The sequence below is a fragment of the Podarcis filfolensis genome (genome assembly GCF_964270895.1).
Source record: "Podarcis filfolensis genome assembly, chromosome: 4".
NCBI lineage: Eukaryota > Metazoa > Chordata > Lepidosauria > Squamata > Lacertidae > Podarcis > Podarcis filfolensis.
Window position 1 is genome coordinate 48,647,073 of NC_139607.1, and position 14,241 is coordinate 48,661,313.

The 14,241-nt window shown below is 42.0% G+C and overlaps 1 protein-coding gene across 1 annotated transcript; it reads right to left on the bottom strand.

The window, feature by feature from the left end:
- Nucleotides 1-5,607: 5,607 nt before the first annotated feature.
- On the bottom strand, nt 5,608-13,551 carry GATD3 (glutamine amidotransferase class 1 domain containing 3). Its single transcript, XM_083612600.1, is given in 9 exon segments — nt 5,608-5,724; nt 6,349-6,870; nt 8,105-8,255; nt 9,404-9,496; nt 11,819-11,938; nt 12,328-12,441; nt 12,670-12,722; nt 13,257-13,407; nt 13,409-13,551. Coding segments are annotated over 8 exon segments (945 nt in total). The 5' UTR covers nt 13,546-13,551; the 3' UTR covers nt 5,608-5,724; nt 6,349-6,744.
- Nucleotides 13,552-14,241: the final 690 nt, after the last annotated feature.

Genomic DNA, 14,241 nt, shown 5'->3' on the forward strand with positions numbered 1-14,241 from the left:
AAATGCCAAGCTGTTGGTCCATTGCTTATCAGGTTTGCCCATTGATTCAGGCTACCACTTGCCTGAAACTCAATCTAGTATATGCAGCAGATTCTTGAATCTAAAGTACACATCAATAACATGAGCAATGTGGATGTTGATTATAACAGAGTGCAATTATGAGTCATTGTAGTCTTTGATAAACACCCTTGGAATGTTTTGTGAATAGTTGCCTCCCATTTTTCTTTCTTGATACTTCATGAAGCCTTAGCCAGTGTGACTTTGCATATTATGCTTCACTTTGGAAATGTTTAGAGAAGAGAAGCTATAGTGAGGAATGAATGCTAGAAGTACTAGGTGGATTTTGCACTGGCAGTGCAATTGCCTGTCCTCATGCAGTGGATAAGGGGCATAAGTAAGCTTGCTGCAGGAAGGACAGGCTGTTAATGTTCTACCCCCTCTCTTTTAAAAACCGATCAGGATTGCACCTATGTACAAGAGGCAGGGATCACATAGCTCTGTTCCACTAGTCCTAGTTCTCATTTTCATAATATATTTTTAAAGGTAGTGTGTTCTTGAAAACATGCCTGTAACCACTGGATGAGGATAAATCAACCTGACTCAGTCCAGATAGGACAGAGTTTAGAGGGGCCTGCTGTAAATTGGCAAACTCTTACAATGTGTTACAGTGTCAGACAGGCACTCGTAGTTTGGTCTGGCTTGGCTTGCACTGCATGTGAGTTCATAATTTCTTCAGATAGCAGTCTAAGAGGAGATGGTTTGCCTCAACCTGGAAACTGTGTGAAACAAAGGTTCATACTTGAGAGCTAAAAATTTATCACATGGGAGTGCAGTACTGAAAGATGTTAATCAAGTTTCCATTTACCCTCCTAGGAAAGTCCCACCATGTTTCCCTACTCCTACTCTTTTGGCCCTGGTCTAAGAAGATATGAAACTATATTGTGCTGATCCTCTTTTTTAAAACTGACAGTATGTTGAGAAAATTTGAAGCAGTTACAAACTTTGGTTTCTGGAGGGTTAGTCATGTTAGTTTGTTACACTGAAAGCAACAGAGTCTCTTGGCACCTTAAAAACTAACAAATCTACTGTGGCCCAACCTTTCACATGAAACCTAATCAAATACAGTGATACCTTGGGTTACAGATGCTTCAGGTTACAGACTCCGCTAACCCAGAAATAGTACCTTGGGTTAAGAACTTTGCTTCAGGATGAGAACAGAAATCGGGCAGCAGCGGCGCAGCGCCAGCTGGAGGCCCCATTAGCTTAGCTAAAGTGGTGCTTCAGGTTAAGAACAGTTTCAGGTTAAGAACGGACCTCCGGAACGAATTAAGTTCTTAGCCCAAGGTACCACTATACACAAAAAAAGTTAAATTAAATTCTGTCTTCTGCAGAATAATTTGCTATCAAATTTCTTAAATGCTAAAGTTAATAAATCAATGGGGCATTTCTTCCCTATTCTTTTAAAGAAAGATACCATACCATTTGAGATAGATGGTCTTATTTTTATGCAAAAGGGGAATCTTTGCAATAATGAGAAAGAAACTCCGAGGGGGAAGCAAAGGGAATTTGGAGTGGGGGGCTGAGAGAGGAACTGGTTTTACTCCTACCAGCGTAAATGACACTAAGGAAACAGAATTTGATTTCCCTTTGTAAAAGGGAACTATCATATTCCTCAGCAGAGAGGAAATCTGTGTTTAAAAAATTAGGTCATGAGATGCCAGGAGTAACGTATTATTAGCACATACGTTTAACAAAAATGTTCTGAAAATTCCACTTGCAAGTTGCAACTTGGGGAGAGTCCTGGTAGTGCACCAGATGATATCCTTCATAGTTAAGAGCACCAGAAGCGTTTTCAATATAAAGACATTTTACAGCCCCCTCGCCATCTTTTTTGCACAGACCCCAAATGGTTGATGGGTTGTAAAGTGTACAATCAAGTGTGCAGCTTCAGTTAAAGATTTGCAGGTACTGGTGGGCATCATTTTACCTGTCATATTTCTTGGGCGCCATAACTTTCCCACAGGTCCTAATGAGGAAACATCTTTAGCATTGGTACTTAACGGTACAACTTGCCCCTACAGCTGTGCTCCCAGGCACTGACTTTACAATATTTTAGCTGTTATGGGGAGATATTTGTGTTTAGTAGTGTAGTGTTCTGTGCACTTAACCTGAGAAAAAACATAACAGATTGAACATAGTGGGACTAATTTCCAAATAAGCATGCAGAGGAGTACACTGCTATTACCATAATCCAAGGATGGGGAGAACCTACTGTGTTTCAAATATTGTTAGACTCCCATCAGCCCCAGCCCCAAAAGGCAAATGATGGGAGTCCAACTTCATCTGGAAGGTCTCGACTCAGCCAACCCTGCAGTAACAGGGTTACATATTTAGCAATGATCTTTAAAGTTAGATCTAAAGTTGCCCAATTTATTTAATGGTGACTAGCTAGTCTTTTATGTATTGTATGTGTATGGATTATTAATGTATTTGGATGACTTTGTATGATTTTATTGTTTAGGCTTATGCCAATAAAGGCTAATAACAATAGCAACATAAAACTCTTGATTTGTTAAGAAGCTCTATAGTATTTTTGGCTTTTTGCCAATTCTAATCTACAATGTTATTAGGTAGGAGTAGACTCTGTTGTCATGTGGTTTGAGCTAATCAGTATGTGCTTTCAAAAATTAAGCAATTGTTGAAAATGAATTACAGTAAGAAAAGGGCTTTGGCTTAGCCCACCACCACCATGTAGAACCTCAGTGACATAAGCAACTTACTTGACTATGTCCAGATAATATGGAATAAGATACATTTGACTACTTACTTGTGGTGACAGGTTGTCAAGACTGTTAAACAACATCTTCGCAGAGGCTACTTGACAGTGCATCCCAACAGGGCAGAGTAACCTAATTTCTGAGTAAGTAAGCACCAACCTTTGGTTTTGACTTTGTAGCTAAATATACTGTGAGTTTGGCGCAGTGGTGATTGCAGAAGAATTTTGAGTACATTTTGCTGCGGGTGGTTTGGTTCATGAGAGGTTCAGTCACTGGTTTGCACACAGCCTTCAGACTCTCCAGGTACCTTCCCGATACCAAACTTTAATAATTTCAGGGCACTTACCACACACCCAATCATGTTATGTTACACTGAATGAGACCATGCCTAGGCTGATTTCTCTGATTTCTCAAGGGTTATAGAGTGGAACCTTGGTTCCCGAACTTAATCCATTCTGAGAGTCTGTTCGATTCCCGAAACAGTTCGGGAACCAAGGCGTTGCTTCTGATTGGCTGCAGCAGCTTCCTGCAGCCAATCAGAAGCCGTGGAAGCAGTGCCGGGCGTTCGGCTTCCAAAGAACGTTCAAAAACCGGAACAACTGCTTCTGGTTTTTGTTCATCCAGGAGCCGGAACGTTCAGCTCCCAAGGCATTTGGTTGCTGAGGTTCCACTGTAATTGGTTTGAGGAAAGAGAAATTGACCCCAGCAAGTTATGTTTTTTTAAAAAGCTGTGTAAGCTGCTCAGCATCAGTGAGAATCATATATAACCAGAGATTATTGCATTCATGTTCTTAAGATTCACAGAACCAGAGGAAGCTATTTATCCATCTAGCCCAGTATTGCCTGTTCGGACTGGCAACAGCTGCTCTAGGGTCTCAGGTTTTCCCCAGCACCTGCTACCTGAGCCTTTTAAGTGGAGATGCCATGGGTGGAACTTTTCTGCCTAAGTAGCACATTGTACATGTATGTAATGGTGACTGAAAAGCCCGTTCTAACTAGGTCATGATGTAGCTGCTGCAGCCACCAACTATTTTCTAAGATGCATCACGTACGTGTATGTAAAAGGAGTTTAAACATGATATTCTACTTTGGAGATACTGGTCTCCTTGATTTGGACTCTGTCCATGTGTATATACAGTGGCACAGTGTGCAAGGTCTACCTGCTTACCAGCCAGTATCTGACTTTAAAGCATGGAAATCCCCAGAAAATTCCCTTAAGCCTGTTTGCCAAAAGTTCCTCCATGCAATGCACATGGGCAAGTCCCATTTTGTAAAAATTTCCTTTCCAGACAAATTATAATATCCTATATGGGAACAGTGCCAAGTTGTGGCATAAGCAGCTGAACTAGTGAAGAGTTTATCCACATAAAACTAATAAATTGCTGTGTCTTGAGCACTTTCACTTGATTGTGGATATTTCAGAAGTATAGGATCAGGTGCCTCAGTGGAGGAAATTCCTCTATGCCACAGTGGGACTCTAGAAATCCATCCCTCATCTAATAAGTATCATTTTCTTAGAATGGAGCCATTTGCACCATCTTGTGGATGTAATTATTGAGGGCAACTTCACATATTATGCGAAACTGTTTGCATACCAGTGTTATCCACAACAAACCTGTCAAGCGTGGACTTTGTTCATGTCTGCCATATGCACATGACACACAGCCTCGGTGGGCAACACTCCCTAGATACATGAAGGAACGGAGTTGTTTCCCACACATATACGGGAGTGGGGGAATACAGTATACAAACTTAGAGCACATTTATGCAACAATGCGTGGAACTGCTTTGACGAGTGCTTGAACTGGATATTAACAAAGGAAAGCGAGCTCACTATTTCCTGTGACATGTTTAACTATTACCTAACAGACACAGCAACAAATATTGCTTACTTCTTCTGTAGAGGAAAGATGCCAATTTGTTGAAAACACATTAAACTTAGCAGCAGCTCTGCTGGGAAAGGACTCCTATCTTGCAATGACAGCTGGAACCTCTCCCAAATAGGAGGCTGGGACTTAACTTACTCATGAGTAAGGATAATGACCTGCCACAGAAAATGAACAGGGTGGAATGCTTATTTACCATATTTTTTGCTCTATAAGACTCAACTTTTTCACTCCTAAAAAGTAAGGGGAAATGTGTGTGTGTCTTATGGAGTGAATGCAGGCTGCGCAGCTATCCCAGAAGCCAGAACAGCAAGAGGGACTGCTGTTTTCACTGCGCAGTGATCCCTCTTGCTGTTCTGGCTTCTGAGATTCAGAATATTTTTTTCCCCTTGTTTTCCTCCTCCAAAAACTAGGTGCGTCTTGTGGTCTGATAGAGTGAAAAATACGGTAATTGTGGTCAGGGCAGCATGTTTGGAAGGGAATATTAATCGTTAATGGAACTTTATGATCAGCAAACTGATGACTCCCAGTGGTTGCTGAACTTGTGGGTGGAAATACAAGAAGGCTAAACGAATCAGAGAAATAATCCTGTCCTTTTAAAGAACCAAACACATTTTTTTTAAACCATGATGTGACTGAAATCAGCTGGAAAAAAATGTTTCCTTCAAGAAGAAAAAAAAAATTAAGGCAGTAGTGCCACACCAGATACGATTGTATTAAAAGTCATTTCTGGTATATGGAACTTACTGGCAAAGTGAGCAAGATAGTGGTTATGGCAGGGCAAAAACAAAATGTACAATAGGAGACATCTTCTGTTTCCACAATAATCAGTCCAATTAATCATGAGACAAGATATTTGGCTGTCAAATTATGATTTACAGCTAACGTACTTGTTAACTTCAGCTAGCCCTGATAAAATAAACCATGGATTCATTCCAGCAAAATTGTGAGAACATTTATTTCCTTTATTTATTTTATATCATATAACTTAAACAAATCCTTTTTATTTTGTGGTTTCTTTAGTAGTTTTCTCCCCCAATTTCAGAACTCTTGATTACATGCTTTTAATTCCCCCAGTGAATACCTCAAATAGAGCTTCAACATAGCTCCCCCCTTCCCTGATACAGTGGCAAAGATGGGCAACTGCTTTCTGTTGCGCTGACAGTATCTTCTTAGTGCAAAGTGTCATCTTTTCAAAGAGACTCTCCATCCCTACTACTACTACAACAACAAAAGTGAGGTAAGAGTGCTGTCAGTAGAGCAGCCTTTCCTAGACTTGGGTCTCCAGTAGGACTACAGCTCCTGTTATCCACAGCCAGCACGGCAAATGATGAGAGATGATGGGGCTGTAGTGCAACAGCATGTGGGAACCTGAGGTTGAGGAAGGCTGTCAACCATGCAACATAATCTCCAGATTTCACTGCTGCAATGCAGGAGTGACCAAAGACATTTTGCTGACTCAGGAGAAGCGCAAGATGGTGGTGCCTCACCGTATTCCATGTAGAAAAGCCAGCCAGACTGGTAGTCAAATATTTTTTTGGCACTAGCAATGAGACAACATCCTCCATTGTACCTGAATGCAACAGGCTAGCTTTGAAGGCACAGAGCAGGCCATGTGGGGCACACACAGCTCTGTCATTCCCTGACCCCCAGCACTTGACCTAATTATGTCTGTCTCAATCTGCCTAATGATAATGTTCAGGTACACATTTTCAGAAGTAGGAATTTATTTGGAAACATATTTTATGCAATTAGAATAGTCTCTGAAAGGCTTGATAAGCAATTGGAAAGATTTGGAGAGGTTATGATGTAATCGTTTTTATTATTCCATTATCAATTCAGATTTGTTAAGCGGTGACCATCTCCAGAGTAAGTTGTCAAATGTAAGACGATGTGAAGACTGTTGCTGAAATACGGAGGGGATGCATGATTCAACCGGCCTGAGCTTCTTCAGTGATGAAAATTACACACGGCATTCCAATACAATCGTAAGCATTCTTAGAGGCAACTCCTGTGCTAGGTCGGCATTATAAGGGCCATACTTCCTAAAGTTATTGTCACTGCTATTATGGGTATCCACTTCATTTGCCTGTAAGCTTCAACACACTTTTTACCATGGCTCCAATGCCATCATAAATGTGATGCAATTCTGTTTCACACATAAAGGCTGGGGTAGTTACAACCTTGTGGTTTGCGTCCACATGGGCCTCATAGAAGACAGTTAAGGAAAACACAGGGACTAAGCCAAGTGACAGAATAAACAGGAATATGCCTTTCTGCCTCACAAGCCTTTATATAATTATACATAATGCGTGACTTTGCATAACTTTAGAATGAATGACAGAATGATTAAAGGGACAGCAGACTCCGCTCTTTACTGTAAACTTGGTGGCTTCATTCAGGAACAAACCTGGGTGAGCTATGTGGCACAGTCAGAAGGAGATCAGAAACTGCTTAGTTTTTAACTTAATTATGTCTGACTAGCGTTAATATTAACTAGCCCCGTCCCCAAAGTCACATGGCTCTTCCTGCCTCCTTCACATTAGGTCATAACTTTCCAAGTGGGATGCCTGCTCCATGCATGGATAGCATAACCCCGAGAGCTTCCAAAATGTTCCTTGCAGCTGTGCCAGGGAACAGTGCGTGAGCCTGAGGCTCACTTATTTAACACTAAGCCATAATTTAGTATTACATTGGAATGAGGCCACTTACATTGCTAGAAAGCTTTTCCTGGGTTTACAAATTTGTTTCGGGAAATTTAAAAAAAAAAATCAAAAGGCTAACACTGTAACTGAGAATGTGATCTAACTTATGTTCAGGAACTGTATAGAACAGTGCTGAGCAACTTGTGGATCTCAAGATACTGTTGGGACTCCAAACATCACCAGCTGGCACAGCCAATAGTTTGGGATGATGGGAATTATAGACCAGGGCATCTGGTATTCACATTTAAAACAGTCTCTTATGTTAGACTTTAGATAAAAAGTTTAATGATTTTCCTAAAGCAAATGTTATCCTACTTCCAAATTGAATATACTAAGGCTGAAATGCTAACCCTACTTTCCTGGGATTAAGACCCACTAACTTCATTAAGGCTTACTTCTGAGCAGACATGGTTAGTATTGTGCTATATCATAACTAATTATCAGGGTTTTAGAAACCCAAGGAAGATGGTCATGCAGTTTATCAGCTAATAAAAATATATCACAGAATGCTTTCCCGAAAGCTCTTCAATTCTGTACAAAAATGTACATCTCTGATGTCTTATCACACTTAACCTCCTAAACCCATATACACTTAAGGAGAAAGAAAACCTTGTTACTGGTTTCAGTGCAACTTGCTTCCAAACATGTGGCTCTTTGGGAGTAGCGGAGGGTGTGGAGAGGGGTGAGGAAAAGACACTTAAATTCAGCCTTCATCCAGAAAAAAGGATATTGTTACTTCTTTAATACGGTGTTTTCCACCCAGTGCTTTAATGGCCCCAGCAGTTCCAGCATAAGGCCACTTACCACCTTGTTCTTCTTCATGTCCCACAGTGACTTCAGTACCAGGAAGAACCTTTGCAGCCAAAACGGGTGAAATGCAGCACAGACTGAAAAAAAGGTGGACAGAAAACCTTCACTTAGGTTCCTCCATTGAGGATTTATTGTATTTACACCTCCCTGTTCCTTTGCTTATAAATATTTGGCACACCCTCAAAAATAAAAAAGATACTAAACTGAGTAAAATCCTTATTAATCATTACACAGCAATGGTAATTTCAGTCCAACAGAACCAGGAAAAGGCGGCAAGGGTGGAAAACAATCTCAACAAAATCCTAAAAGGAATAAGGTAACTTTAGACTTCTAAAACGCAGCTTAAAAAAAAAAAAAGGTAACAGCTCTTGGGAGAGGCAAAATAGTCCAGGGACAGGATTGCTGAACCTTTTCACCTCTCAAAATTATGCCTTCTCCAGCTGTTTCCTCACACACAGCTGATAACAGGGGGAGGACACTCTTGAGTGGAAAAAAACACCCAGAGGAGAAAGTGTTAGGCAGTTCCATCCCATGCCTCTTTTCTGTTCCTTGTGGCAGCTGCCCAGAATGCTTCTCCATAAGAAAAGGAAAGAAAACAAACACACACAGAGAGAAATCATTAGAAATTCTATGCTGGCTGTTGGAAGATAAAATCTGGTTGCTGGGAGAGCTCATAGGGCCTTAAACTGGAAAAGTTGTGGGCTGTTAGCAGGACAGAAAAACAGAAGCAGAAGTGACAAGGAGTGTGAAAGATAAGAAACATGAGTTTGAAGAAGGCCTGGAGGCAGAAGGAAGGAGGACAGGGAGACAAGAAGGAGGTGAGAACAGGGACCTCAAAGAAAAGTGGGTTGCTACAATGTCTGAAGGAAAGAAGAGGAAGAGAGAAAGGATTGACACTGGACTGGGGAGCATTGGTGTGCTGTACAGGTACAGAAACTAGCACACCTTTTGAGCCATGTCCTGCTTGTGGGATTTCCAAATGCTGCCACTGTGGGAAATGGGATGCCTTGCCCATCAGGGCTCCTCATTCGGCTGATCAGCTGAATAGGCCCTGCCCAAATTGTGATCCATTAGGCCGAAAGCAGCTAACCATCACCTACTGTGTGGACTGCCAATGCTTGACAACTTTGTTGTGCCAGGCAATCAGCCAGCCAAAACATTTGTGGCTGGTGGGCTGAAGGCAGGTCGGTAGTGAACAAATACTCCCATCTTATAACTTACACACCCAATGGGTTTCCCAGCTTTGTTGAAATCCTTTAGCACACGTTCAACTTCTCCATTCACTTTACAGTCTTTTCCATCCACTGCAAACGTAGACCTTAACACAAGAATGAAAGACCCATAAATTGTAATTTTACATTCCCAGAGGTACAACACGCTTTAAATAAGTAAAAGGCCCTTCCGTGTCTCTTGAAATGCAATTTAAACTACTCAAAGAAAGAGAGCAATCCCCATTTCCTTTCAACTTCTGCCCTAGCTCACTGGTAGAACATCATATTCACATGGAGAAAGCCGCAGGTGCAATCCCCAGCATCTCTAGATAAGGCTAGGAACCTCTCCATTCTTAAATTCTGGAGGTCTGCTACGAGTCAGTGTGGACAATGCTCTGACTCAATATAAGGCAGCCTCCAAGATTCCTCCCTTCAACCCCACCTAAAAAAATAGGGCTGTGAGGCAGGAATTATTTATTCATAAAAGCAATTAATATCCTCTGCCTTACTTCAATACAGAAGCCAAGACACTCCTTTGCTTCAGTACTGAAGAAAGAGGTCAATAAATATGGCCACTCCCTCCTCAGGAACACTAAATACAAGCTATATTTTTGATACCTGTTTTAGTGTTGGTGTAAACCAGAGGTGGCTAACCTATGGCCCCTGGAACGCTATTCAACTCCAGCTCCTATCAGTCCCAGCCAGCATGGTCAATAGTGAGGTATGATGGGAGCTGTAGTCCAGCGATATCCGGGGGACGACGATGACGACGACCTTGGTATACATGCACAGCCACCTTGGTATACATGCACAGCCGTCATATGAAGATTGTTAAAATCACCTGTCCTGCCGATCCATTTGCGTGCAGTGATTCACAGAGTTGACTGGGCAATTAAGTAAACACAAACTTCTTTCTATGAGTGTACATAATGGCCCACCACAGAGCAGTTTGAAATTTGGTTCTCAGATTTGTGCTGCTCAATTTCTTTGGCAGATGTACAGCTGGATAACAGCCAAGAGAAGGAAGCACTCCTTCCTTCAGACTTTAAGTAGTTTGCAAACATTTTCCAGAAATGCTACACGTAGAACCTATTGATCATTGTCTGAAATCTCCCCATTACACAGTCCCTCCCTGGTTGCTCCTCTGAGTCTTTTATAACCATTTTGCTCCAAGGTTCCAATCAATTAGTCACAGAGCAAGTGGCAAAGTTTTTGAATACAGCTATCCTTATTGGACCTCTTTAAGATTGCCTGATAGTTTAGTATTTTAAGTCTGCGTTTTTCATCTGTATCAACATGTATTTTTATTAATTTTATCAAGTGTAATTTTCAATTGTTAAAAAATATTTTAATAGTCTATTGACTGCTAGTAAAGAAAGTCAAGTTTAAACTCAGTGGGTGAGTTGGATCGCTTAAATGCAAAACAGATGCAAAGATGAAGCACTAAAAAAAATTCCCAAGGCAAAAGTTAAACAAGGCATCAGCACTATTTCTGTAATACATGAGAACCATTCTAGCACCGATGCTGCCAAGCCAGCTTGAAAACATATTCCTCTCAAGCAGCAATAATGCTATAAAGCTTCCTTGTTTATTTTCTTATTCCATTAGTGATCCACAGATTCAGCCTTAAAAGACCTCTTTAAAATATTTTGACTCCCCCCAAGGGAAAACAGGCATGCAAATAAGTAACAGATTGTTTCAGTCTTCAACAAATGCCTACAGCTGCAATCCATCATGCAGTTCCACTGATTTCAGTGGCCCTTAAACATAAATTGCAGCATGCCAAGAAAACACCACCAGGAAGAATAATTATTACTGCTTAATAATTATTGTACTTATACCATACTGTATACATCGTATGTTTAACATAGTTATCTGAGTGGCTCACAAATATAAAATGGCACATTAAACTAGTTTATAATATTTTTAATGTACCGTATTTTTCGCTCTATAACACGCACCCAACCATAACACGCACATAGTTTTTAGAGGAGGAAAATCCGTAGGCATGCCACCTGTAGGCATTCCCTCCATAACACGCACAGATATTTCCCCTTACTTTTTAGGAGGAAAAAAGTGAGTGTTATGGTGCAAAAATTCGGTATTTTATCTTTAATAGTTTCAGCATCAAGATTTCCATACAATGTGGCATAAAACTTAAGGCATTTTTAAAAAGAAAACTTTTGATTCTGTTTTTCAACATTAGACTGGGGCTTGATTTGGCTGTAAAAACGGTATGTGTATTCTTCTGGGGGATCAACAAACACACAACAATGAAAATATTTGTCCTTATGAAACAAGAAGCCTGAACGAACGCATCTGGAAAAATGGTATTTCTTAATGAACTATAACTTTCCTACAGCATCTCTTAAGAGAGGCTAATTATCTGGAATTTAACAATTGCAATAGCGTATAAATTCAGAACTCACAGATTTTTGGCCGCGCCGAAGCCTCCAGGAAATATCACAGCATCATGATCCTTTACAGTAAGTTTAGCCAAATCTGCAATTTTACCACGAGCGATCCTTGCCGATTCTGCTAAGACATTTCTTAAAGAAAAGAGGTATAAAGTGAAGAGCAAAAGTTGACTACATAGACATATAAGGAGCACTGCTATTAAAGGACCCCAGGAAAGAACAGCCTGAGATTGATAATTTAAAGTTACTGAACTTATTGGTAAAGTATTTAACAAAGTATAGTCATACTCAAATGGTTTGAGGGCAATATACAGAACTGTGATCCAAATACTGGGAACACTATTTACATATAACTGGGTGGGAGAGACAATCTAGAAAACTGAGGTTTAGATGAGACCAATTCAAATAGTGAGGGTAGCCAGCTTCCCACAGAGTATCAATAGATGTATGTGTATATGTGTGCACTGGATAAATATAAATCTAGATACATTCATGTAGCCTGTCTTAAAATTTGTTCTTACCTTGATTCACCCTCAGCTGGCTGTCCTTTGCTATGATCGATAACGTGCATCTGAGAAATATCTGGGGCATACATCTGAACACTGGCTCCTTCACGGCTCAAATGGACCAATATCCTACAAAATACATAGATATAGGAGATGAAGTAGCAAAATAAACAAAACATTAAACTGAAATTTACTTCATATCTTGGTAGAAACTAGGGGGAGGGGATAGGGTATGACTCTCCAAAATACTCAAGAAGCTATCTAAACAAAGAAATACTGCCTGCGTAATTGGACTGTTTATCAATTGATTCAACTGTTGATCATTTGGAGACCCAATGATTACACAAATACACTCACGCTGAGGCTTCATGGATTTCAGTACCATCATAAACACCACATCCTGATAAGACCTGCAAAAAGAAAATCAGTCTAGTGATTTCAACATCACATTTCTTTTCCCAGTTCACATACACAGAGGGAACAGTAGTTTCTTGTCCAACTCAGTTCAGTATTCCAAAAGTGACTCTGTTCATATGCTTTCCTTACTGCAGCATAAACTTTCATGGATGAAGTGTTACTCCTGAAGGTCCCACATAAGAACTCTTTGTTTCTATAGACTATCTAAACTCCCAGGGAACAATAGTAAACTGTATTAAGATTTCCTTCCCCAAACCTCTCAACCCCCCCCCCCCCAAAGTCAGTCACTGACTAGGGCACAGTAGTTTTGTTAATGCTCAACTGTCTGCAACGTTCTCCAAATTCCCCCATCTGTGCCAAATGCTTCACTCGGGACCCTTACATGAACCCGTAACAGAAGTCTGAACTGTTACTCTCCACTCCACTTTTCACTGCAGCTCTAGTAAGCCTTTACGAGCCTGGATATTGTTATATATTTCAGCATGAACACGGAATGTAAGGGGGCTTGCGCTATAAAATATAACTACCGTATAAACAAAGAAAGCCATTACTATACAGTACTGATCTGCGGCCGCAATTCTCGACACTACTGAACCCAGCGAAACTTGCTTCTGAGCTGTAATAATTTTACGTGTAGGGAATTGAGCAGAATTACGATAAGAGCCAAAGAAAGGAAGCAAAACCAAACGAGGTATCTATTTGGGGCAATGCCAGCATTCCTGAAGTGCGCGAGTGAAGGGCTGCAGTGCTCGGAGCTGCAGCTCGACCCCGAACAACTGCTTCCCTTCCAAGGACGCCAACTTTCCACTCCGCCATCTCTTTTTCCTTTAACAGCAAGGCAGGAGGAGGCAGTGCAGCACGTGCAGCTTTGCCCAGGGCTGCAGCTGCCGCCCAACCTGTTGCATTTCTGCCTGTGTGCCGCACAGCCGCCGAGGGGGTGGCAGGGAAAGGTGGTAGTAATTTTCCAAGCTCTCTCGCCTGTGGAGGAGCAGGAGCAGGAGAAGCAGCGGCCGCCGCCCCTTAGGGCGCAACGGGAAAGAAGGCGCTCATCCGCTCACACTCGGCTGGCAGCCGGACTCACCACAGCGACTCTGGCCCCGCGGAGACGCTGCGCCGAGCAATGAAACCCCGCGGCCGGGAGCCCCCTCAGCACCCGGAGCGACGAGAGGGGCGGCCTACAACCCGCTAACCTGGCGGCCAACATCCCCGCACCACTTCGCTTCGAAGGGAACGAGCCGCGGAACGAATGGGGAGGGAGTTATATACACGGCGACACCGGAGCGCTTAGCCCGTTGCACCGGCGTCAATGCGAGTGCGGCATGGGCCCAGGAGGAGCGCAGCAGCGCCACCCTCCGGCAAGGAGGCCTGTCCCGCCGCTGACGTCAGAGGGCTGAGCTCGCCAGGAGGGTCTGACTGAGTAGGTCACTGGGCGAACCGGCTCGGGCTGGCAGGCGCGGCCGGCGCTCTCAGTCGGCCAACGAGGCGCAGCCAACGGAGGGGGCGGCAGTTTTA